This window comes from Euprymna scolopes, chromosome 45 (assembly GCF_053919585.1).
Source record: "Euprymna scolopes isolate OS-2025 chromosome 45, ASM5391958v1, whole genome shotgun sequence".
NCBI lineage: Eukaryota > Metazoa > Mollusca > Cephalopoda > Sepiida > Sepiolidae > Euprymna > Euprymna scolopes.
Window position 1 is genome coordinate 66,725,151 of NC_136526.1, and position 25,587 is coordinate 66,750,737.

Sequence of the window (25,587 nt, forward strand, 5' to 3'; positions counted from 1 at the left end):
AATGAAAATCCTTAGTGCGTCTGAAATACTAAAAATGCTTCCTTGTTTGATTTTCATGATTTTTAAAAAAATAAAATAAAAAAAAATTTTTTAATTCTATTTTTTGCATACAGAAATGTTTATAATGCACATACCCGTCACGGAATAAAAAAAAAAATTCATATACTAAAAATTACGTAAATTGTCACGGTTTTTTTTTTTTTTTTTCTGTTTAAGAAAATCAAAATTAACGAATTTTAGCGATTAAAAAGTTTTATTTTTAATACAAACAAAATCACGGTAGTCTGAGTTATCGCCCTTGAATTTTAACACATTCTAAAGCAGGGGTTCTCAACCGGGATCCACATGGACCTTAGGAGGGGGGGGGCATCGAATATGTCTGGGGGTCCACAACGATATTTTGGTGGTCCACGAAGAAAACCAACTCAGAATAGTTTTTATTAAAAATTTAATTTCTACTGTCTGATCTCCATCGGCTTGACCATGGAAGAAACATTGTAATACAAGATATTGGTAAAGAATTATTATCACTAATTTATTATTATTATTATTGTTATTATTATTGTAGTAGTAGTAGTAGAATACTTCATTTGCATTGAATTAGTTTTCATTTAAAAATAAAGCTTAATTTTACAATATTTCTTTGATTATTAAAACCTCAAAATTTATATGAGTGAAAACTAGAAGATTGTCTTCTGACCAATAGTTATGAAGGGGTCCACCAAGATAAAAAGGGAAAAGGGGTCCATGAGTAAAAAAAGGTTGAGAATTACTGGTCTAAAGTATGATGGCTCGTCATAAAATTCGATTTTCTTAGTTAAAAAAAAAAAAAAAAAAAAAAAAAAACTTAAATAATTTACGTGATTTTTGGAATATGAGTACGTACATCAAAGATTTTTCTGTATTTCTTTTAAATATAAAAATTGGGTCGAATTCTAAATAGGCACCTTCTTTTCCTATGACAATTATTCGAATTTAAAACTTTTTTATTGTTTGAAACGAAAGCATTTGCATACAAAAATCTTGACAATGTACATACGGTGTCACGGAACAAAAAAAATGTCATATTCCAAAAATCACGTAAATTGATCAAGTTTTTTTTTTTTTTTTTTTTTTTGTAAGAAAATAAAAATTTACGAATTTTAGCGATTAAAACGTTTTATTTTAATACAAATAAAATCACGGTAGTCGGAGTGGATTTTTTTTTTATATCACATCTTTGTTCAGTGACAAAGATTTATATATGTTCACTGTTCTTTGGGAAAGAATTCCAATAAAGTGTTCGATTACAAAGAAAAATACTCTCCAATAGAAGAGCTTAATATTTATTTATTTAAAATTGTACAGAAGGTCAGAAAAACATTGGTACCGTCGGTTTCAAGCCTAACATAAAGGGGATCAGTTAATGGTAAATAATAAATAATGTTAGGCTCTCGTCAGCCATGTTTTTCTGTTTATATATATATATATATATATATATATATATATATATATATATATATATATATATATATGAAAAAGGATATTGTAAAACCTGAATCTTACTTGAAACTACAATTTAAAAATAGCGCGGTACAATAAGTGCATAAGCAAACTTTTCAAAAAGAAAAATATTTCAAAAATATTTAGTTTATGCTTGCAAAAAACTTAAATGTTTGAAAAAAAAAACAAAAACAAGCCACGTAAATGTTTGGAAAAATAAAACTTAAATATGTTTGCAAAAACAAAAAAAACAAAACGTAAATATGTTTGAGGAAAAAACCCCAAACTTAAATATGTTTGCAAAAAGAAAAAAAAAAAAACATGTTTAAAATTAAAATATAACAAAAACATTTATTTTTATTTCACGGGTGGCACATTTTGTGCTTCCGTAGCTGGGTGGACAGACAGTAACGCCACCTATAGTCAAACGGAGGAAACAGGCTCTGTCTTTCTTCACGATTACTATATATATATATATATATATATATATATATATATATATATATATATAAATTGGGTCGAATTCTAAATATGCACGCACGTTATTTGCCAACAACAATTATTCGAATTTAAAACACTTTTTCTCATTTTCTTGGTCATTTTTTCGTCAAGTCAATATTTTAGGGCAAGAAAATTTTCTGTTAAAATAAAGACACGTGCGTCGTCGATCATATATGCGATTATATTATTCTGTGCATAATGCAGACGTGCTTGTGTGGAGGTTGGGGGTGAGGCTGCTCTGCAAAACTGGGGGGGGGGGGGAGGGAGAAGAACAAAACCGATACGTTCTGAATGACAAAGAGGGTTCGGCAAAACATGTCGTCATCGTCAGTTAGTGTTTATTGAAACGAGATAGGCAGACACCCGAGAACTCTCCACAGATGCGCGGACGCGTACGTAGGTGCGCGCGCATGCGTGTATGTGAGTGCGCGCCGGTGTTTTCCAAGTCTGTGAGTTGCTGTTGTCATTGGCGGGTTCCTGACTTCACGGGCTTTGTTGTCAAGAAAGACGAGCAGACAAAGATGGCGGTGGAGGAGGCGAATAAGAATGTTGAAAAGTGAAAGGAATGTGATGGAAATATACCTCCACCTCTTTCCCTCTCTCTCGAACACACGCACGAAATTTAAAAAATGGAAGGCATAATTTTGCCATGCATGCATACACGGAGAGGAGATTGTCGCGACGACGACGACGACGACGTCGACAATCCTTTGTCGTCATCCTCCACAGTAGTGGTTCGTTCCATTGAGCATCCATTAAATTTTTAAATTTAGAAATCTTTTTTTGGAGAGAATTATTGGGTTTGATCAAAAATTGAATATCATATTTTTTATGAAAAACTGGACATTTTGAAATTTTGAACAACGTTTTTGCACTTATTGAACCATGCTGAAACAATAGCGTTATTTAGAAATCCGTTCTTAACATGGGGAGAGGGTGGAGTTTTGAAACTATTCTGTACTTTCACCTAACAATTAAAAAAAATATATCGTAAAACTTCAACTTGAAAATACTATTTAAAAATAGCGTGCATAAGCAAGTTTTAGATGATATATATTATGATTGTTTTGTGGGCTACATAATTTATACATTGCAATCATGAAGGGAAGACCTAAACAATTTATGATTAAAAGTAAAATGTGCAAAACACGCCCCTCCCCTTTTTACTTTTTTAACGTGTTTTGCGTATTTCACTTTAGATCATGAATTGTGGAGGTCTTCCCTTCATGATTGCAATACATATTTTAAATTTTTTTAGAGGGAATTAGACCCGGAGTAGAGTTTATTTTAATGTACTAGTAAATGAATTAATACTATTAAAAGAAAACAGTGCTCATTGTACTGTAGATATACAAGCTCAATAGGTATAGATATTCTAGAGCTATTTTAATATTAAAGTAAAACGATTCATAATTTTGAATTAAAAATCAATTTCAAAAAGGAATACTGTTGCCATATCTGGGCAGGAGCTGCTAAAAACAGCCTATCCTGCCTTGACAGAGTACAAAATAGACTTCGTGGCTTAGTGGGGGATGCCCTTTTCTCTACCCTGCAACCTCTCTCCCACAGAAGAGACGTTGCGAGCCTATCCTTGTTTTATCGTTATTTCCATGGCAGGTGCTCGTCTGAACTCTAATATCTGGTCTCCCCTCGCCAATCTTTCACGAAAAACACCCGTCTAGCTGAATCTACTGTGAAAAATTTCCCCCACTCTATATCTGTGCCTAAATCAAAACGCGGATTCCATGAACAAAGCTTCTTTCTTAGAACTGCACGCCTGTGGAACTCTGTTCCGTCTGCCTGCTTCCCACCGGACTACAACTTGGAGTCTTCAAGTCCAACGTTAACAAATTCCTAATGAACCGCCCCCTTAAGTAAACACTTCATCAAATCTCCACACTAACGTAATGTACTTGCAATAACCCTTATCCCTGAGTGGCTTCCGGGCCTTAATAAGTGGTGATCACTGTAAAAAAAGTCTCCTCATCAGCAAAAATAGAGGGGGGAAGTTAAAGACACCAAAATAAAGCTAGCATTTTAGTCGTGTGTAAGGCAAATATTCCTGGCAACATTTAAAAATAAAATTAAAATAAAATAAAAACTAAGTTATTACTTTTATGTTGATAAATAAATAAAGTAAAATAGAAAATTATGAATGAGGTTAAAAGAAAAAATTATTTTTTATAAAAAATATATATATTGAAACTGATTTTAATTCAACATTATGAATCGTTTTAATATATATATATATATATATATATATATATATATATAAAGGTACGAGCAAAATAAATGCAGGTGCTCAAAATGTATAAACAGTTTGACCCCTCCCTTTACTTTACAAAAAAAAATCACCAAAAAATCAGGAAATTAACCAATTTTAATGAAAATTTCAGTATTTATCAAATAATTATCATAGAATATAATGAACCCATTATTTTTATTGAAATCTTAGTATAAATTTATTATTTTGTTTAAACAAAAAATACCTTAAACTAAAGTTATGGTTTTCAGTAGAAAAAAAAGAATGAATTTATTTTTGCTTTTTTTTTTAAATAAAGCATCATAAATTATAACAATTAAAAAGAATTATTTAATTTTTACTGGAACATTACGAAAAAAGCCCCTAATGTCTGTATTAATGAATTTGATGTAACTCTAAAAAAAATTAATTTCTCAAACTACCGATATTATCATTGAATTAAGCATTGTTTATTTAATATTTTCACACAAAACAATTATAATCGCAAAAAATAGGTCTACTTTTGTGGAGGGAGGGAAGGGGGAATTATAGGTTTCGCATAATTTTTATATGTACGATTCTAATATTTTCCTTGCTTGAACGAATGTGGAATTTTCGGCATAACAAAATTTTTATATAATCTTGAAAAGTAAACTTTTTTTTAATTTAAAATCGGGAACATAGAAAAATAATTAAATTAAAAAATGGTAAAATTTAGACAAACGTTCATGATAGGATTGTACACATACATCTGGAAGAAAAGAAAAACAGCATCCCCTACCTCCTTTTAACTATCTGGCATCATTTTCAGACAGCCTTTCAACTGTCTGAGATTTTGGGCTTCGGAATAAGCCATGTGACGAGGACTTTGTTTTCTTTCAGTTGAATGAAGTGAAAATCTCTCGCTTTTCGGGGGTAATTAAGTTATTCTTTGTACAAACAAGGCGTTTTTATGTAATTCAATATCTTAGGACTTTAATAATCATCTTTTTTTTTTTTTTTTTTATTACATTTTCACCCCATACAAGGCAAATTGCCACTTTGGTGTAGGGGGCTACTAACAGGGGCAACAACTACTGGGGTACTATGTAGGGATTTGGGCAGCAAAATGTTGGTTCACGTTGCACTTGAACTTCTGCACGTCAGTACAGTTGGGGAAGCAGGGACCTGGAATGGAATTCCAAAGTCTAGCGGTTCTGGGAAAGAAACTACTGAAGTAGAAAGATCTTTTACATCTAGAGATCTCTACAGTGTGGGGGTGGGATTTTGCAGCCTGTCGGGTTTGTCGAGGGTGTTCACGTGTGGGGGCACAAGTGCTTGCAGTTCGTCAGAACATTCACCATTAAAATACTTGTAGAACAGGCAGAGGGATGCAACGTTTCGTCGATGGGACAGAGGCTGAAGCTTAGATGCCAGTTCAGATCCTATCAGATTTGCGACTCTCTTTTGAACCCTGTCAAGGAGTGAGAGACTAGTAGCCGATGCATCAGCCCAAATATGACAGCAATACTCCATACATGGGCGAATAGTTGCATTATAGAGGTACAGGATACTTTCGGGTGTTAGTAGTTTTCTAGCACGGTAGAGAGAACCCACCTTCCTTGCAGTAGCCCTGGCAATGCCCTCAATGTAATTGTTAAAGAAAGGTAAGAAATTTGAAATAGACCCAGAAAACTAATATTTCTTTCAAAGAATATTTACAATGAATTAACTTCAAAATTTAGCTGAATTAGTTAGCTCGCCATGCAAACATTTTTCATAACTTTTTTCTTTTTTTTTTTTTTTACGTGTACAAATATTTTTTTCATTTTGGAGATTAACTTTAGTCTTTAACCTTTCAAACACAATCAAAATGTAGTCGGAAACCTACAAAAAAATATGATAAATCGGCTTTCAAAACTATGTCCCCCCCCCCCTATCTTTATTCCACCATTTTTTCCCGTACCCAATTATCAGAATGCTGAAGTGAATAGGAACACAAATTAATGAATCGTGTGATATCGAGTCTTACAAAATATTTTTTTCGGGAATGGAGGGGGGGATATTATATAAGACAATCCCAGCCAAAAAGAGAACAGCTCAATATTCTTGATAGAGCAAATGGAATCTATAGTATTTTTGTTTAAATTTCATTCAGAAAAACAAATTTTCAGAGTAGAAATTTATTGTTTGAATAAAGAATACAATTCAGATTTTTTCCTTAACCCATGGATTTTCGATGTAGGCTCATCTCTTCAAAGGAAAAGTCATTAGAAAATATTAAATCTAATTCGCACTAATTTTGCTATTTAGCACATACAATGAAAATATATTTAAAAATTAATTGCATCTTTTTAGAGGGTATAGATAAAAAAAATAGATGAAAGTAGATATATATATATGAATAGAATTAAAATCTTACAATTTATGATTCACATTTACTGTTCATACAGAAGTTAATTATTTCCTTATATGGTCCTATAATTGGTTGCAGTAAAATGTTAATATAAATCCTTTTTAAATATTTTAGTACAACGGACAGTGGTAAGACAAAATAATGGAAACCCCTTGTGAATTTTGCAACAATTTTAAAGCACTTATAAAAAAAAAAAAAAAATCATCAAAATGTTGATTTCATTTTTTTTTTTATGATTATTGTTGACCTAAATTGATTGTCAGTTTAAGATATTGCATAAAATAAAAAATTAAAATGGTAAATTTATCAGATTTTGTAATTGTGTTATTTATTATATGAATTAAAAAAAAAAAACTTGTTTTTAAAATTTTAAATAAACTTTTATTTTAATAATTTCATAAACATATTTCTTATAAAATTTCAAATTAAATAAAAACTTTTATGCTACTAAAAGTGAAAATAAAGACTAATTGTGTTATTTTTATCTTTTTATAATTTCGTCCATTTTTATTGTATACTTTTTAATAAAAATATTGTATACTTTTTTTCTTTTTTTTTTACATGGGCGCCACCACTTATCAAGGCCGATAGGCCACTCAAGGATAAGGGTTAAAGAGTGTAGAGTAGTCAAAAGGACAATATAGTAATCGATAGTAATGGAAGTTCGGTAAATTTGTTAACTTAAGTGGAACGGCTCATCAGAAACTTGTTCACGTTGGACTTGAAGACAACCATATTATAGACAGCTGGAAAGCAGGAAAATGGAAGACAATTCCACAGGCGTGCAGTTCTAAGAAAGAAGCTTTGATCATGGAATCTATGTTTAGGTTTAGGCATAGATAAAGAGTGGGGAAAATTATTGATAATGTTTTCAGCTAGTCTAGTGTTTCTTGTGAAAGTTTGGCGAGGGGGACCATAGATTGAAGTTCAGTCGAACACTTTCCATGAAAAATAAATCGCTTCACAATAGAAATACTGAAGCACAATAAAAGTGAGGGAACTGATTTGCATTGCTAACATTTCCAGTAGCACTACGCTTGAAGTTAGGAAGTACGTTAGCTGACTATAACAAGACGCATAACCATGGTTATGGACTTGAATCTAACACCGACCAATTCCAAACACAACAAAGATGATCAGATGCATCCTTATCTGAAGAATAATAAAAATGAAGGAACTGATTTGCGTTGTCACCGCCTGCGGTAACGCTATGCTGGAAGTTAAGAAGTACGTTAGCTGACTATAACTAGGAAAGTTCTTTATAGTTGTAGAAGGATCTGCCACCTTGACGTACATACCCCCCGACAAACCCACTTAGCAACAAAATCACACCCGTTTACTATTGATGTCCGAAGATGCCAGAAAGCTTTCTACTGGCATCAATTGAAAATGGCTTTCGTCTTGGGGAGGCTCCATGTTTTGACAAACTTCTGGGTCTGACCTTTACTCCTGATCTGAAATGGAACATTTACATCAAATCTGTTGCCACCATTCGCCCATGCATGGAGTATTGTTGCCGCATCCGGGCAGGTGGATCCACCAATAGTCTTTCTCTCTTTAATAGAGTCCAAAAAAGTGTTTTCAATCTAATAAGTCCCACTTTGTCAGCTAAGCTCCAACCCCTGTCCCATCACCACAATGTTGCATCTCTGTGCCTGTTTTACAAGTACATTTTTTTTTTTAATTACATTTTCACCCCAAACAAGGCACATTGTCACTTTGGTGTAGGGGGCTACTATCAGGGGCAGCAACTGCTGGGGCACTATGTTGGGATTTGGGCAGCAAGATGTTGGTTCACGTTACACTTGAACTTCTGCATGTCAGTACAGTTAGGGAAGCAGGGACCTGGAATGGAATTCCAGAGTCTAGCGGTTCTGGGGAAGAAACTACTGGAGTAGAAAGATCTTTTACATCTAGGGATCTCTACTGTGTGGGGGTGGGATTTAGCTGCCTGTCGGGTTTGTCGAGGGTATCTACATCGTGTGGGCACAAGTGTCTGCAGTTCGTCAGAACATTCACCATTAAAATACTTATAGAACAGGCAGAGGGATGCAACGTTTCGTCGATGGGACAGAGGCTGAAGCTTAGATGCCAGTTCAGGGCCTATCAGATTGGCGACTCTCTTTTGAACCTTGTCTAGGAGCGAGAGACTAGCAGCAGATGCACCACCCCAAATATGACAACAATACTCCATACATGGGCGAATGGTGGCCTTATAGAGGTACAGGATACTTTCAGGTGTCAGTAGTTTTCTAGCACAGTAGAGAGAGCTTACCTTTTTCGCAGCGGCCCTGGCAATGTTTTTAATATAATTGTTCTAACTCATGTTTCCTGTGAACGTTAGGCCAAGCAGTTTGAAAGATGTACTCTCAGACAGGGAGTCACTGGCCATTGCTATTGGTGGCACAGATGGTTTCTTGTAAATGTGCTTTAATGGAATGTGCTCTGATGAACTCGTTGCACTTGTACCCGCTTGACGTACATACACCCAACAAACCTGCTTAGCAACAAAATCACACCCCTTCACTGTTGAGGTCCCTAAATGCCAGAAAGCTTTCTACTCTTAATAGTTTCTTTCCTTGGACAGCTAGACTTCGAAATTCCCTTCCTGCTACCTGCATCCTTGTTAATCTTTCCAAGGCATGGTCGCAGATAGTCGCTCCTTATGTCCAAGTGATGGTATCGGGATGAACAGGAGTAAAAAGAAAGGAGCAGTTGTTGCCGTGCAACTTTTATAATGGAAAACCAGAAATTCACGCTTAGTTAAACTGTAAACATGCAATATGTGGCTGCATGTTTACAGTGTTGCATAGTTGCTATGCGGATGACAGACTAACGATTCTGGATGTGATGCAGACACAAAGAAGATCATTGGATGTATCCTCATCGGGTGCCGTGATCATGGTGAGGACCCACGTGATCACGTGCCGTGCCGTGTCGTGACAGCACGCCATGCCACACAGATAATATAAAAAGATAATGATCAGACCAATTAACGAAAAATAAACAACCCTGCCACCCCCACACCACCCCAACAACAAAGAAATGCTTGCCATTTCTTAAAAATTGCCATCATCAAATGGCAAATAAATACTGACATAATTATTGGGGCCAATTTAGGAATAGCCAAATTATTTTAATGAAGGTCTTTATTACTTCAAGAGTAGTTTTTTAACTACCATTAAAAAAAAACAAAAAACATTAATTTGCCACTCCCACCACATTTTCCATCTTGTTTCAAAATATGGAATAAAAAAAATTAAAAAAATGAAAACAGCACTAACCCTATGTGGGTCTAACCGGCTTCCTCCAAAGGACAAAGTTCCATGGGTGGATCAAATTCACAAGTGGTCCCTAGTCGAATGTATTAGGGGAGATGACATGAGCTTTTTGCAACTCTTTCAGAGAGGTGTCAACGTCCTCCTAGATACAGCACCTAGTATTCCCAAATTGTTGCTTAACTTCAATGATCTAACGAGAACCGGTATGTCAACATGATGATGCTGTATTGTTTCAACATCTAAACAAAAGAGCAAGTGTAGCGTGCATGTCCCCTGTGAGTGCACAGTGAACGAGGCAAAAAAAAAAAAATGACTAAGGTCAGCAAGGCCTTAACATATTTAAATTTGAGTTCAGCACCATGCAAAACTGCTAAATAGACATACCCAGAAAATTTTGGACAAATATGGTAAAATAGTCCCAAAAATGGAGTGTTTTTATTAGCCCTATAAGAGCCCCTGGGACAGACCCAAGAGTTATCGCAAAGTAAAGACAAACAAAATTATAATAGAAATCAGTTAATTACAACTTTTCAGAAAGTTTTATAAAAATCCAAAGCATCAATTTTTTTATAAGCACAAAGGTGTCAATTTTAGCCATTTTAACTTGAAAGGCACCCCTAGGGGATTAACCAGAGTTTTCCCGGAAAATCTGTTCTATTAGCTTTTTTTACTCATATCATGTTTAATGTTTGTGCAAAATTTCCAAAAATTCCAACGCGGTATTATTGAGAAAAGCGCGGACAGACAAACGGATGAACGGACAAGGATGAATTTACAGGTCCACCCTCCTTTTGTCGAGGGGGCCAAAAAGGAATTTGAAGGTTAAGATTATCTAAGCAAACATACATACACATATTTATATATAAAACTGACCTTGTCTGTGTGGAACGGTCTCTACCTAACTACTGTCACTTTTTGGTCTACAAACTTGAAACAAGGAACTTGGGTCTGTGGAACAAATTCAGTTTGGTTTTTAGCTGTTAAAAATAGTTGCTAAGGGTTTAATATATACTTTTAAGTTTTTATATGCATATGGATTTAGCTCAGATAGTAATAATGTTGTAGAGCTATATGTTTTGGTTTCAATTCCAGGTGATGGCAACCAACTCCTATTTTTTTTTTTAACTGTTGAAATCAATACTAAATACATCTGAAGTCACGACTAAATACATTTGAAATCAATACTATATATATTTGAAATCAATGCATAGAAAAATGCGAGCATAAAAAGTAATATGGTTAAGCTAAAACATGGAAAAGTAAAGTACTAGTTGTTTAAACTGGAAAAGATAAAGACAAGATATTCTAGTAAAAAATATAATAAATTTATAACTTAAAATATTGCAGCATTAAGAATTTTTTTTTAAACTTCAGTTTAACATTATATATAAATTCTTAATGCTGTAATATTTTAAGTTATAAATTTATTATATTTTTTACTAGAATATCTCGTCTTTTTTCTTTCCCAGTTTTAACGATTAGTCCTTTTACTTTTCTAAGTTTAATCTTAACCATATTTTTCATGCTCACATTTTTCTATGTAATGCATGATTTTTCCTGGCTTTGCTTTGAAATAATATTTTCTTTTTTGTGTTCAATATCATACGCATTATCAACAATCCACAAAATAAATTATTACCAACTTCTTAAATTGACTAAATAAAAAAAAAATCAAATATAAGATGTAATTAAGTAAATAAACAGAAAGAAGGGACAAATAAAAGAGAGAAACAGAATTAACGGGTGACGTCATAAGCTAAAGATACCCCGGCAAAGAGCATCACTTAACTCTGTATATAACCTAAATAAGATGGCATGCGAGCGACATTCCCACTATGATTTATGAAGGTGTCGACGACGAAAAAGTTGCTATGGTAACCAACAGTCAATCAGAAGAAACCGTCTCTCACATTCTTTACTAATTCTGAGGACTTTTGAACACCAGTAATTTTATTATAACTTTTGTTCATTAAATGAACGAAAATTGAAAATTTTTTCATTTCAAACTATAGCTAAGGTGACATATGAACTGTAAAAATTGTTTGAAATTTGAATTGCAAAATGAGTGTGAGGTGAAGCTTTAAAGCAGTTCTAAAGGAGTAAAATTAGCAGTTAACCATATATTCAAACACTGATGCATTAACTTTTGAAATCACTAATGTATACCGAGAATTGATTCTGTAATATTAAATACAAAACTTGCATGAATTAAAATATCATATTTAAGCATATTTTACGACCAGGCAATGCCGGTCCACCTGCTTGGTTGTGTATGTGTGTTCCGTTTAATACGACAGACAATTTATACATCTGTTTTGATCCTTCTAATTTTCACACGTTTTCTGCTTTCAAGCGAAAACTGGCTGATGTAACTGACATTCGTATATCTTCTAAGTGTTTTTGGACCTGTCTAGATCCATCTTTAATACACACACACATTATATATATATATATATATATATATATATACACACACACACATAAATTAGGAATTTAAATTTTATGATTTGAAAAAGTTAAATTTCAAATATAGAATTTTTATTTTATGCAAAACAAAACTCATGGCTTCCTAAATTCCTAAATTATGATTCATTTGCTCTATCTGGTATATTGAGCAATTTAGTATGTTTTTCGCTATCATTCAAATTGTTTTCTGCTATCATTCAAATTGTTTTCGCTATCATTCAAATTGTTTTTCGCTATCATTCAAATTGTTTTTCGCTATCATTCAAACTGGTTTTCGCTATCATTCAAACTGGTTTTCGCTATCATTCAAACTGGTTTTCACTATCATTCAAACTGGTTTTCACTATCATTCAAATTGTTTTCACTATCATCCAATTTTTGCTCTGAACGGATCATAGAGGCAACTATGCGTTAGGATCTAAATTAATCTCCCGTTTTGTAGAGAAAGCAGAATCCCGGTGTGTATACAATTCTGTAAACGTGGTTTTACGATAAATTAATGTAAGGTAACACGATGGAATTTTTTATACCAGTATATCAAGGAGAGCTCAAGTAGCATTACGCTCTCCTTCGTAAGTATACTTTAACGCAGAGTAAATGTTAGGAATAAAAGTTACCTCTGTTTCATCATTAAAGAGGCAAAATGTGTCTACACATAGAACGCACCCGTCATATCCAAGTACCTACTGTTGATTTTATATGCTTAACTTTCTGCTTGTGGACTGATAATGGCTTGAATTTTATTTGTTTTGATGTGCAGCCTTTATATGTAGTTCTTTCTTTTGTTATTGTGTGTTCTCAAATGGAATTTTTGGGAATTGAGAACAGGAGCAAAAGTGTAAGGCTCTGGCGCTGCTGTCAGATAAGTGCAGGATTAGCTTCCTTGATAAAGTTGTATTAGTAAAACCTACATGTTTTTTCTTCATTGTCAGAGAGTCTCACAAAAGGACATTTAAATTCATACACAAGGTTTGTCCTATCTGCAAACTTCATCATCAAGTAGGACAAATTGTTATTAATAATGAGGTTTAAGGGGTTTTTTTTAATTCAATTTTCACCTCAAACAAGGCACAGTGCCACTTTGAAGTAGGGGGCTACTATCAGGGATATAATTTGCAGGGGCGTTATAAAGGGAGATGAGTAGCAAGATGTTTGTTCACATTACACTTGAAGGTCTTATATCTATCTATATAAAAGCCAAGTACATCCAAGGATGGAGTACTGCTGCCACATCTGGGCAAGAGCTACTAAAAACAGCCTACCCTGCCTTGACAGAGTACTTTGTGGTTTAGTGGGGGATGCCCTTTTCTCTTCCCTGCAACCTCTCTCCCACAGGAGAGACGTTGCAAGGCTGTCGTCGTTTTATCGTTATTTCCATGGCAAGTGCTCGTCCAAGCTCCAATCTCTGGTCCCCCCTCGCCAATCTTTCACAAAAAACATCTGTCTAGCTGAAACTACTGTCAGTAATTTTCCCCACTCTTTATCTGTGCCTAAATCAAAACGTAAATTCCATGAACAAAGCTTCTTTCTTAGAAGTGCACGCCTGTGGAACTTGCTTCCATTTGCCTGTTTCCCACCTGACTACAACTTGGAGGTCTTCAAGTCCAACATAAACAAATTCCTGATAAACCGCCCTCTTAAGTAAGACACTTTATCAAATCTCCAATACTAAGGATTACTACGACACTATCCCATTGATTAATGTATACGCAATAACCCTTGTCCCCAAGTGGCTTCCGGGCCTTGATAAGTGGTGACCTTCATGTAAAAAAAAGAAGATATTGAGCACTTTCTATATGGATGGAATGGACCATATGTCAATTCCATTATAGACAACGTAGATACCCCCACCCCTATCTGAGTATATGAAGCGGTGGATTTGTTAACTGTACTTTAACAATTTCAAAAACAAGATAAAGTAAAAATTTGATTTAATTGAAAATCCTACTTAAACGGATAAAAACACAAATATGTAATCGCCTTAAAAAAGAAGAAGTACCTGACTACCTCCCCACCAGATTTTTCTGACAGTTTTACTCTCTCTCCCAATCAGATAATCAGTTTTGTTTTTATTTTGGGTCAATGGGGAGTATGTTTTTACTGTTTTGTTTTTTGCTTTTTTTATTTTATTCTACATTGCTAACAGCCTTCTTATACATTTACATGAATAATTTTGGTGCTTAATCAAATTGGCACTATAGCGATAAACAAAACAAAAAAAAGCTTTTATATTGTACTTATTTATTACAGAATGGACATAGCATATTCCAAAAATCGCAAAAATTTATCAAGAAGTTTTTGTTTTTTTTTATTAATGAAAAACAAATTTGCCGTTTTTTACTGATAAGTGAGTCCTGGATATGACCTTAAACTATATCCGATGGTGAGGCCTCAGCTTGCGGGCTTTGGGGAGTGTGGAGCCATCCTTGAATTGCCATTGCTCCTGACCTGGAGTGGTAGTACCTGTTAAGGTCCTAACTATGGGTTAAATAGAAACTGACTTGAAAAAAACAAATTCTATTAAAAAATTGTTTTTCAAAATCACTGGATTTCGCATTAAATAACCTGAAAAGGGTTGATATGCCATAAAACAACCTACCAACTGATAAGTGACATACGAGGCCATGTTTTACTGGAGAACATAAGGAGAGTTAATTAGTGATTTTTGCAGAGGATATAACCCTTATCCCTGAGTGGCTTCCGGGCCTTGATAAGTGGTGATCACTGCGTAAAAAAAATAAAAAAAAAAAAAAAAAAAAAAAGAGGACATAAGGGGAGGTAATCAGGGATTATTTTGACAGTTTCCATGAGCATTAGGATTGTCTGGTTTTGTCTACCAATTCGTTCATTTTATCCCCTTTGAAAAAGAGTAAAATTTGATTTTCTTGAAAAAGATTAAATTACATGATTTTTGGAATTTTTCAAGCTCATCCTATGATTGGTATGTGCATCATACAGAGATTTCTGTATTTTTTAAAAATTATAAATGCCAATCTGTCATGGCACGACATGCCCTTTTCTCTTCCAAGCAACCTCTTTCTCACAAAACAGGCATTACGAGCGCGTCTCTGTTTTATTGTTATTTTCATAGCAAGTGCTTATCTGAGCTCCAATCTATGCCCCCCCTCCCACCAAACATTCATAAGAAATACTCACTTGGCTGTAAACACTATCAATAATTTCCTCTACTCTTTATCTGTGCCTAAACCTAAACGTAGATTCCTTAAACAAAGCTTCTTTCTTAGAACTGCACACCTGTGGCACTCTCTTCAATTTGCCTGCTTTCCAGCTGACTACAACATGGTCGCCTTCAAGTCCAATGTAAACAAGTTCTTGATGAACAGTTCCTCTGAAGTAATCCAATTTGCCAAATTTACACGTCTAACGAATACTATGATATTATCCTTTTGACTACAGTACACTCTTTAAACCTTATCCTCGAGTGGCCTCTGGGCCTTGATGAGTGGCGATACCTTTGTAAAAAACAAAAAAAAATAAAATAAAAAAAGTGATCACAGGATTTTCTTGAATAATAAAAAAACAACTTGATCAAATTACATTTCTGTATTTTCCTTATTTTGAAACGTCGCCATCAGTGCCAATCTGAAGAAGCACTTTTATTTTACTGTTTACTTCGTGAAAATAAACGCTTTCTGTATTTTTTTATTTTAATTGTCAGCACGAAATTACAATGAATGCTTTTACATGAAAAAGCTATTGAGATTGCCGAGAAATGTTGTTACCGTGGTGATAGTATTCGAGCAGGTGTTAGTGCGACTGCAAGTTAGAAGCGGATTCATAAGTTCAGGAAACTGCTGCCTTCACTAACCATCAGAGCGTTACCATTGCCGACAAAGAGAAAAGCGTATTAGACATGAATATGTTGCGTGATGATTGTATGCAAGTAAGATCTCATCATCGACGGTTGAGGACATGCGTTGCATGGAGAGAAATGATACAAGAATGATACGATGGATATATTATGTGATGATTTCAGAGGAAGATTAAATCTGGATAATATTGGCAAATGTCTGTAAGAACAAGAGATTTTGGATTTTGATGGTATGGCTACGTTGAAAGAATGGATGAGAGTTTTTGGGTTGATAAAAGTTTCATCGACTGAAACGTATAAAGAATTTAAATAATACGAGCTGTTGTGGTTTCAAGTGGATGGATTAAGTTAAAGAAACTGCGATTACGAACCCACAAAGCATTACAACCGTTGACCAAAGGCGTGTGTACGCAATGTGATGCGAGGAAGCGAGAGAAATAATATGAGAATGATCCAACTGTCATCTAGGCTTCAGCCTCTGTCCCATTGACGAAGTATTGCATCCCTCTGCCTATTTTACAAGTATCTTAATGGTAGATGTTCCAACAAACTACAAGCCCTTATACCCCCCTCGACGTAAATACCCTCCGCCAAACAGCAAAGTCCCACCCCTACACAGTGGAAATCCCCAGATGCTGGAAGGCCTTCTACTTTAATAGTTTCTTCTCAGGACTGCTAGACTTTGGCATTCCCTTCCAGGTTCCTGTTTCTCCGACTGTACTGACATGCAGAAGTTAAAATGTAATGTAAACAGTCATCTTGCTGCTCAACTCCCTTCATAGTGTCCCTGCAATTATGTGCAAGATACTAGCCCCGTACATCAAAGTGGGCTTGTGCCTTGTTTAGGGTACAAATGAAAAAAAAAAAAAAAGAAAATAGATTTGTAATATCAGTGTTAAATATAGCCTTTGTTTGAGGAAAATTAAATCTGCACAATATAAGGAGATACATGTAGAACAGGAAACTTTGATGGTATGGTCACGCTGAAAGAACGGATGAGAGTTATCGAGTTCATAAAAGTTACATAGACTGAAATGTTGTACAAAAAATTCAAATATTACAAACTATTGAGTTTGTCAAAAAACATTTATCTTCGTAATGCCATCGGAGCACCGGGTGGAGTAGGTGTTAGTGTGATTTCAAGAATGAGATGTTGATGAACCAAGTTAAAAAAAACTCGGCCATTACTAACTCAGAAAGCATTACAAATGTTAAACAAAGGTATGGGTACACAATGTGAAGTCATAAGAAAATGTAAAAGTGAAACCTGGCCAGTGAGGGTTGAGGACATGTGCTGCATGGATAGAAATGATATGAAAATGATATGATGGATGTGTAATGTGAGCGTTAAAAATAGGCTTCGTTTGAGGAAAATTAAATCTAGACAATATAGGTAGTTATGTATAGAACAGGAGACTTTGATGGTATGGTCACATTGAAAAAAACATGGATGAGTTATTCAGGTAATAAAAGTTACATTGACTGAAACGTGAAAATAATATTCAAGATGAGAACAGCAGTTCAAAGGATCCAAATATTACGAACTATTGAGTTTGTCAAAGAATTTTTTGTCGATACACGAGGGAGAGAGAGCGCCAGAAAAAAAAATATATATATTTGTTTTCACAAGTGACGGCACCACCGCCGAATCGACATGCCACACCACACACTAACACCTACTCCACCCGGTGTTTTTAACAAATTCGTCCATGCAATTCTGAACACTACCGCCGAATCGACATGCCACACCACAAACAATATTGTTGAATCGACACACGCGTTCCCAAGCAGCACCGAACAATCTAACCGAATTGACACGCCACAATACGAAATGCAATAACATGAGATATGTTGTCAAAGCAGTGTCTTCAACCCCAAATCAGCACTTTGGGGTAAGATGGGTGTAGTTCATTAGTAGACTGTATTTGTAATCGAAAGGTCCCGGATTCACTTTTCACTGCAGGTACGCCCGACTCATACGCATATGAGCTTCCGTGCATGCTCGGCATATCTTTCAACTTGGTGATGCCACAGATGACCAGGTGGAGTAGGAGTGTAATTTCAAGAATGAGGAGTGAATGGATTAAGTTAAAGAAACTTCTGCCACAGAGCATAACAGCTGTCGATCAAGGGAAGAGTCTATGCGTACGCAATGTGATGGTGTATGGAAATACAAAGGTCAGAGGTTATATCGATTGAAACGTCGTAAAAATAACCCTCAAATTGAGAACGGTAGTCCAAAGAATCCAATTAATACAAACTATTGAGTTTTTTTACAAAGGAGTCACAAGTTATCAAGGCCAAGAGGCCACTCAAGAGTAAGGGTTAAAGAGTGTACAGTGGTCAATGGGACAATATCATAGGAGTCGTTAGTAGTGTAAATTTGGTAAATTGGATTACTTAAGTGGAACGGCTCATCAAGAATTTGTTTACATTGGACTTGAAGACAACGATATTGTAATCAGCAGGCAAATAGAAGACAGTTCTATAGGTGTGCAGTTCTAAGAAAGAAGCTTTGTTCATGGAATCTATGTGTAGGTTTAGACATGGATAAAGAGTGCGAGAAATTATTGATAGTGTTCGTTTGTCAAGAGATTTTGTTAGCTTGGTGCTTGTTATATAGACGGGTCCATATAAGTGGTGTCTTTAACAGTTTGTCTAATGTGTTTATAATGTCTATCTTGGATGCAGGGTGTATATAAATGTTCAGGTATTTGGATATATTTATTTCCATGCTGGGTCTCTTCTCTAAGTTGGGAACACTTTGTACAAGTTTATATTTTGCTATGTCGCCTCTTGAGTTCCACAGGCGTCAAGTTCAGACCCCTATAGCACAAGATACTTGTCCGTTTGCTAATATGTTGCGTACTGATCTGATCTTCCTCTCACTTAACTTTCTTGGGTTCTCTGACGTCAAGAATAAATCGTCTTTATTGTTTATCTAAATTCACATTTTTGTTACTTATATGCTTAATATATATATAAGGTTCTTTTCTCGCGTTCACCCCTAACAAAACATATTGTCACTTGGACGTAAGGGGCTACTATTTGCGATTATGTCTAGGAAAGATCAACAAGATGTTGGTTTACGTTACATGTAAACGTCTGCATATCAGTACAATCATGGATGTAAGGGGCTACTATTCTACAGAGCGCAAAAAAAAAAAAAAAAAAATTAGCAGCAGTAGCTAGGCTCAATCCTGTAACGCAAAAGAGGGATAAGAGGTTAAAAAAAAGCAAACGTGTTAGCCATTTCGTCACATATGAATGACTTGCAAAAATGTTGACGCGAAAAGTGACCCCTCCTTGCGAAAAACAGCCTAGTTGACGGTCAAAGAATTAATGTTTTTATCCAATTTTTGGATATTTGTTGTCCAAGAGATCGATCTTTCTAACAATATTGACAGTGTTTGTTGCATGTTTCGAAAGTTTTTGGCAGACACACAAACACAGATATTAACACACATTTTGCTTTTATATAATAGACTAGTGGGGGGTACCCAGCGTTGCTCGGGTGTGGAGAAGTGGTGTAGTAAGGATATTGAGCAAGGGCCAGAAAAAAAAGTAGACGCAGCCTGGATGTCGAGAGGTGTGAAATAAAAAAATTTAAAAAAGGTTTAAGCGAACTTGAAAAAAAATTCAGTTTTTATTTTAAAAGGAAAAAAATGTGATTACGTTAGCCTCGAAATCAAAAAAACAAAAAAGAAGGAGTAGATAGACAGGTAGGTTTGAACATGTAACACGAAGGAGGAGAAGAAGGTAGAAAAAAAAAAAAAAAAAAAAGCGAACTGCTTAACCCTCGCGGCCACCATGACATACGACTTTGCCACCATTCAAATTAAGGCTAGTCATTGTAAGCGCGTATGATGACTTTGCAAAAATGTCAACGGAAAAAGTTACGCCCTCTTTCTAGAAAATGGCCCAGTTGAGGGTGAAAGAATTAATGTTTTTGGCCAATTTTTTGATATTTGTTGTCCAAAAGACCGAGCTTTAAAACGATACCAATTTTGTCACATTCCGACGCGTCTGTCGGAAGTTTTTTCAAGGCATACACACAAACATTTTGCCTTTTATATATTAGACTAGCGGGTGGTACCCAGCGTTGCCCGGGTGTTTGGAGGTGTGTGGTTTTGGTAGGTAAGTACGAGGATCGAACCCAAACCCTTGCAGCAAAGTTGGAAATCAAAGTGTGAAAAAAAAAAAAGTGCGGCGTTAACTACTGGACCACCGCGAAGTACTAACGGAAACATATTTGAATTTATTTAACTTTTTTGAATTGGCAGGTGCACGTTTTAATGACTTAATGAGGTCAACTTTGACTGCGGGGTAGTATTTCATTTACTGTGGGAACACTTTTATTTTTATTTTCCCAACATGTTGGGGGGGGGGGGAAACAGCTCCCCATAAAAAGGGGATTTGTCCAAATTGTATAGCAATTGTCTGATATAAGGAAAATATTTCCACATTGATCAAATCTGATTGCTTTCGGACATATCTGGTGATCGCAACAGAAAAAATACCGCCAGAATTAGTGTCGCTTTTATTATACGAAAAAGCCTAATCCACATGCGAAAAATGTTGAATATTTATCTTTTCAGAGTCGAGCAAATTAAATAGACAGGCGACCTCCGTTGTTAACTCGTAGATATTATGATTTATATGTGATATAAAAAGTTTTAAGAAGTTGTGAGCCGACCGACCGCTTCTCTGAAAAAAGCCTTTCTTGGACATACACAAAAAGCGAACATACATACATTTTCGCTTTCATATTTATAGATGAAATTAATGATGGGTCAATTCCAATATTTTTTTCATGATTCCAATACAATTCCTGATTCTGATTCTTTATATATTTTTAAATATTTAACTATAAAGGTGTTAACCCCCCCCTCCTCCCGATCACTGTAAAAACATGTTAAATGTGCAGATATTTGCTCAAACGCAAAAATACACTGGGGGGAGGGGGGTCTATATATTTTAGTTTTACTGGTTGTTTAAAATCAATAAATATTCATTATTTTAACATTTGTTTTAAACAAAATCAAATAAAAAAAAATTAAAAGAATCATTTTTGGCATCAGAAAACAGGCACAATTTTTTCAGATTCCGATTTTTCAAAAAAAAGTTCTGATTTTTCCGATTCTTGATTAAGGGTTAAACCCAACACTGGAAATTATTTTTTATATTTTTTTTTTTTTTGAATAATCATTGGTTTCATGTGATAAATGGTTTTGAAATCATAGCATGTGATACTGACCTTAGATAAAGGCAAGACAAGAAATGATCCTCCTCCAGCGGCTTCCGTAATAATCGCCACGAATTTCGGATTAACGGCAGTGAATGTGGAATCCCAGGAACTTTTGGTGATCCGAATGCTGTCGTAACACTGATCGCGACGGAAAGCCTTTCCGAATACGTGGCGGAATTTACTCTTTCTCATAAACGCCATTTTGAGACAAGCAAACAAAAAAGGAGAGAGAGAAATGTATTTGCGTTGGGAGAGGAAGAGGGTTCTATATAAAACTGCTTTGTTGTTCTAATTTGTTAATGTGTAAATTTACACGAAGCGTATATGGTGTGTGGGGCGGGGCAGGGATGTTTATCTACAAATATTTTATTATCTTGTCCCCCTTTTCTCTCTTGCTTTTCCGGGGGTGGGACTGTACGTGTCTCTTCGTTTCTCCGGTGTAATGATAGATTTATTTTCAGAGTTTTTCGGCTCACAATCCAGTCGACACTGAAAAGATAAAAAAAAAAAGAACTTTAATAAAGATGGTCAAAAGAGGTTAGGAGAAAAATGGAGAGAAAAGGGTTGCATAATCCATAACCTCACTTCCGGATTGCTTAAGTCGGTTCTTATTTAGAATTCGACTTAATATAAAAAAAATGAAAAATAAAAAAAAAATACAGGCAAATCTTTATTATGTATGTATGCATCATGGAACGAAGATGTCATATTCCAAAATTCATGGAAATTGATCAAGTGTTTTTTTGTTTGTTTTTTTTTCATTAAGAAAATCAAATGTTACAATTTCTAACGATTAATCATTTTTGACAGCCATTATTTATAAACAAGTGCTAAAAACCAAATCTAATATATAAAACTCTGTGTTTTTCCATTTTTTTCAAACTGCATTTCAAAGTCACAGAATGGCATGAGGTAGGTCTAATGATTGCATTTTTGTGGACTGTTCCTTTTTTCGTTTTTGTGGACCGTTCCTTTTTGCGTTTTTGTGGACCGTTCCTTTTTGCGTTTTTGTGGACTGCTCCTTTTTGCGTTTTTGTGGACTGTTCTTTTATGGGTCTTTAGCCAGTAAAAATAGCTGCAAATTGGTTAAAATTGAAAAAAAAATCGGAACTTGGCAGGCATAAGTCGTCTTAAACTGCTCCTGTGCACATGTGCAAATATATATTTATACGTTAAAGTTGCATTTTTTTTTTTTTTTAAAGTATTTCACATCCATTTGACGGTAGCTGAAACACTATATATTTTGGTTTGGTTTCTAGCTGATATCACCCAAGTTAATTTTTTTTACTTTTGAAATCATTACTATATATTGGGTACAATATAATAATCAATAGAGAATTAACTTTATAATAATAAACCTATAATATAAATCTCACCTGTCTGTTTAAATGTATGTATGTATGTATGTATGTATGTCTCGCTAGAACTTTTGACAAAGGTGGTAGATTTACACGAGATCAGTATCATTTTGAAGCTCAACCCTTCGGACGACAAATATCAAAAGATTGTACAAAAACATTAATTCTTTCACCCTCAACTGGGCATTTTTCAGCAGGGAGGGGGCGCTTTTTTCGCCAATATTTTCCTAAGTCATCCCCTCTTTTCGATTGTCTAGCCTGATTTAAACCTACATCACTTCCGGTTTAGCGATGGGTGCAACAGTTAACAGTTTTATTTTTTCCACATTCTTTTCCTCCTTCGTGGTACAGCACCGAGGCTAGTAAAAAATAAATATAAAAATAAATATGATATCTGCATAGACTAAAATATATTTAAGCATATTTTATAACTGGGCAATGCCAGGTAACCAACTAGTCTCATATATCCAGTTTCAAGTCTGTAGACCAAAAATTGACATTAGTTTGGTAGAGACTGTTCCACTAGGTGTGTCAGAATTTGGGCGGGATTTTTGACACCTCTAATACGAAACTGCGAATAAAATATTAAAAAAACTCGTAATTTCTCTTTTAAAAGTGGGTTGTTTATTTTCTGTATGGAATATACTTCCAAAATAAACTATTAACGTTGTTTAAAAAATAGAAATATTTTTATTTTTTTTCGAAAAACAGTGTTTACAAAATGTTTACAAAGTGCCTGCGAGCCTTCAGGCAGCAATGTTGTTTATGTAGTGAAATCAAATTTTTTTCAATTTTTAAACTTTAAAAATCTATCAAAATTTTTCTATTGGTTCAATTTTTACGATATTTTCAGGTCCAATGTGAAATTTTATGCTCTTTCCAATAAACCGAATATAATATTCTAGACAAGCGTTTTTTTTTTTTTAAATTTACCCCCCCCCCCCATTTTGAAATGTCTATTAAAATGAAAATAATTTTCTCACCCCAAATTTATGACAAATTGAAGATAAAAATCAATAAATAAAATAAGCTAATTTAAAACAAAAAAAAATGAACAGTTTTTTGCAAATTTACCTGTAAAGTCCAAAGTTTAAAATCTTTTTTTTTAAAAAAACACGATTTTTTTTTTTATGAAACCTTATAATCTTATTATATTGCACAGAAAGTTCCGTTTTATTACGAAAATTATTTCTATTTCATTCAATGTTTTTTTTTTTTTAGATATTAAAAAAAAGATTCACTCAATAAAGTGGAAATTAAATATATTAAATCAAAAACTCGTGTATTTCTTTGAGAAAAGAAAAAAAAATTCTTCGACTGGTTTTTTTTAAAGGCAAAAACTTATAAGTAAAATGTCACTAGTTTTCAGCTATGGAGGCATAAATTTCTTCATGTGCAAGGCTAGATGGCTAACGCGAACGTGTGGTTTTTACGTCCTTCTGTTCATCCATAGTTCAAAACAAAATGAATCACCGGTTCGACGTTTGGCTAATCACCGACCGATGCTTATGTAATGGCGTGGTTTTCAAATACTTGTTTAAAAAAAATTCTTTTATTTAAAAAATACATGAAATTTAAAATATAAATATGGATAAATTCTTAACGATGAAGAATGGAACTACCCATTTAATAGTATTTTTTTTATAGGTAAGTGATTTTTTGGCATTTATATACATATATATACATATATTTATCGAAGCAAGTCAAAATACGTTGATTTTCTTTAAATCTTTTTTAAAGAAAACCGATTTAAAAAAACAAATATTACATAATTTGCTATTAAACCTGTTATTTTTTTTAAATTTGGTCTTTGCTCCTTTAATTGAAAAAACATTAGGGCTTGACCTACTGTTCCACACAAAGACGGACAAACAGACATGGTCACCTTTAACTTACGAGAGGGGGGGGGTACCGGTCATAGATAAAGAAAAAAAGGGACTTTAGTGCCATCAGCCAGAAGCGAAATCGAAAGCAAAATTTTGTAAGTAAAAGAAAAAGAAAAGAAAAAGAAAAAGAAAATAAAGAATAAAGAAAAAACAATAAAGAAAGAAAGAAAAAGAAAAAAGAAAGAATAAAGAAAAAAAAAAGAAAAAAGTGCTGCGTGCAAACTCTTATAACTTGAGTTCGTAAGCAAACACGATACCGATAACACAGATGTTACGACACAGCAAATTTATCTTTTCAAACAACCGCTTCCGCATGCGCAGCTTGCAAACAGCATTGAAAGCAAGGTTTTACTCAAACCCCCACTTCAAACAAAATGACATTTTTACACAAAATAGGTGACAATTTTTTCCATTTTTCTATATTAAGTGTGAGAGATCGCTCTTTCTAACGGTTCCATGTCGCTTTGATTCGAATGACAAAAGTTTTTTTGCGGACATACACACACACACAGACATTTGAGATTTACTTAATAGAGGATATGAGACTCATGCTATTATTATCCATTGTGTTGTCTAATGAGACGAGCTAATAAAATAATGAATAGATAAATCATAAAATAAAAAAAGTAATTGTTATTTAACACCGACTCAAAGATAAACATTAATAAAAATAGCAATTAAATGACAATGTTATCCTGCCCACCTTTCTAATTGGTTTTGTTACTCAAGTTTATTGTTTTTTTATATATTATATACTAGTAGCGAGGGGTACCCGGCCTTGCCCGGGTGTTTGGAGGTGTGTGTGGAAACTCCGGGGGGAGGGGGGGTAAAAAAAAAAAAAAGTAAGTATGAGGATCGAACCCGAACCCTTGAGGCAAAGTTGTAAATTAAAGTGT

At 34.3% G+C, this 25,587-nt stretch overlaps 1 protein-coding gene across 7 annotated transcripts in view; it reads right to left on the minus strand.

Moving 5' to 3' along the window:
- Positions 1-25,587, minus strand: part of LOC145269867 (coronin-1C-like) — a 251,675-nt gene that overhangs the window by 124,640 nt on the left and 101,448 nt on the right. For all 7 annotated transcript variants that reach the window (XM_080125601.1, XM_080125597.1, XM_080125602.1 and 4 more), the window contains exon 2: positions 21,457-21,936. In XM_080125601.1, coding sequence (XP_079981727.1) covers positions 21,457-21,648 — 192 coding nt within the window. In that variant the 5' untranslated portion in view covers positions 21,649-21,936. The remainder of the gene's footprint in view (positions 1-21,456; positions 21,937-25,587) is intronic.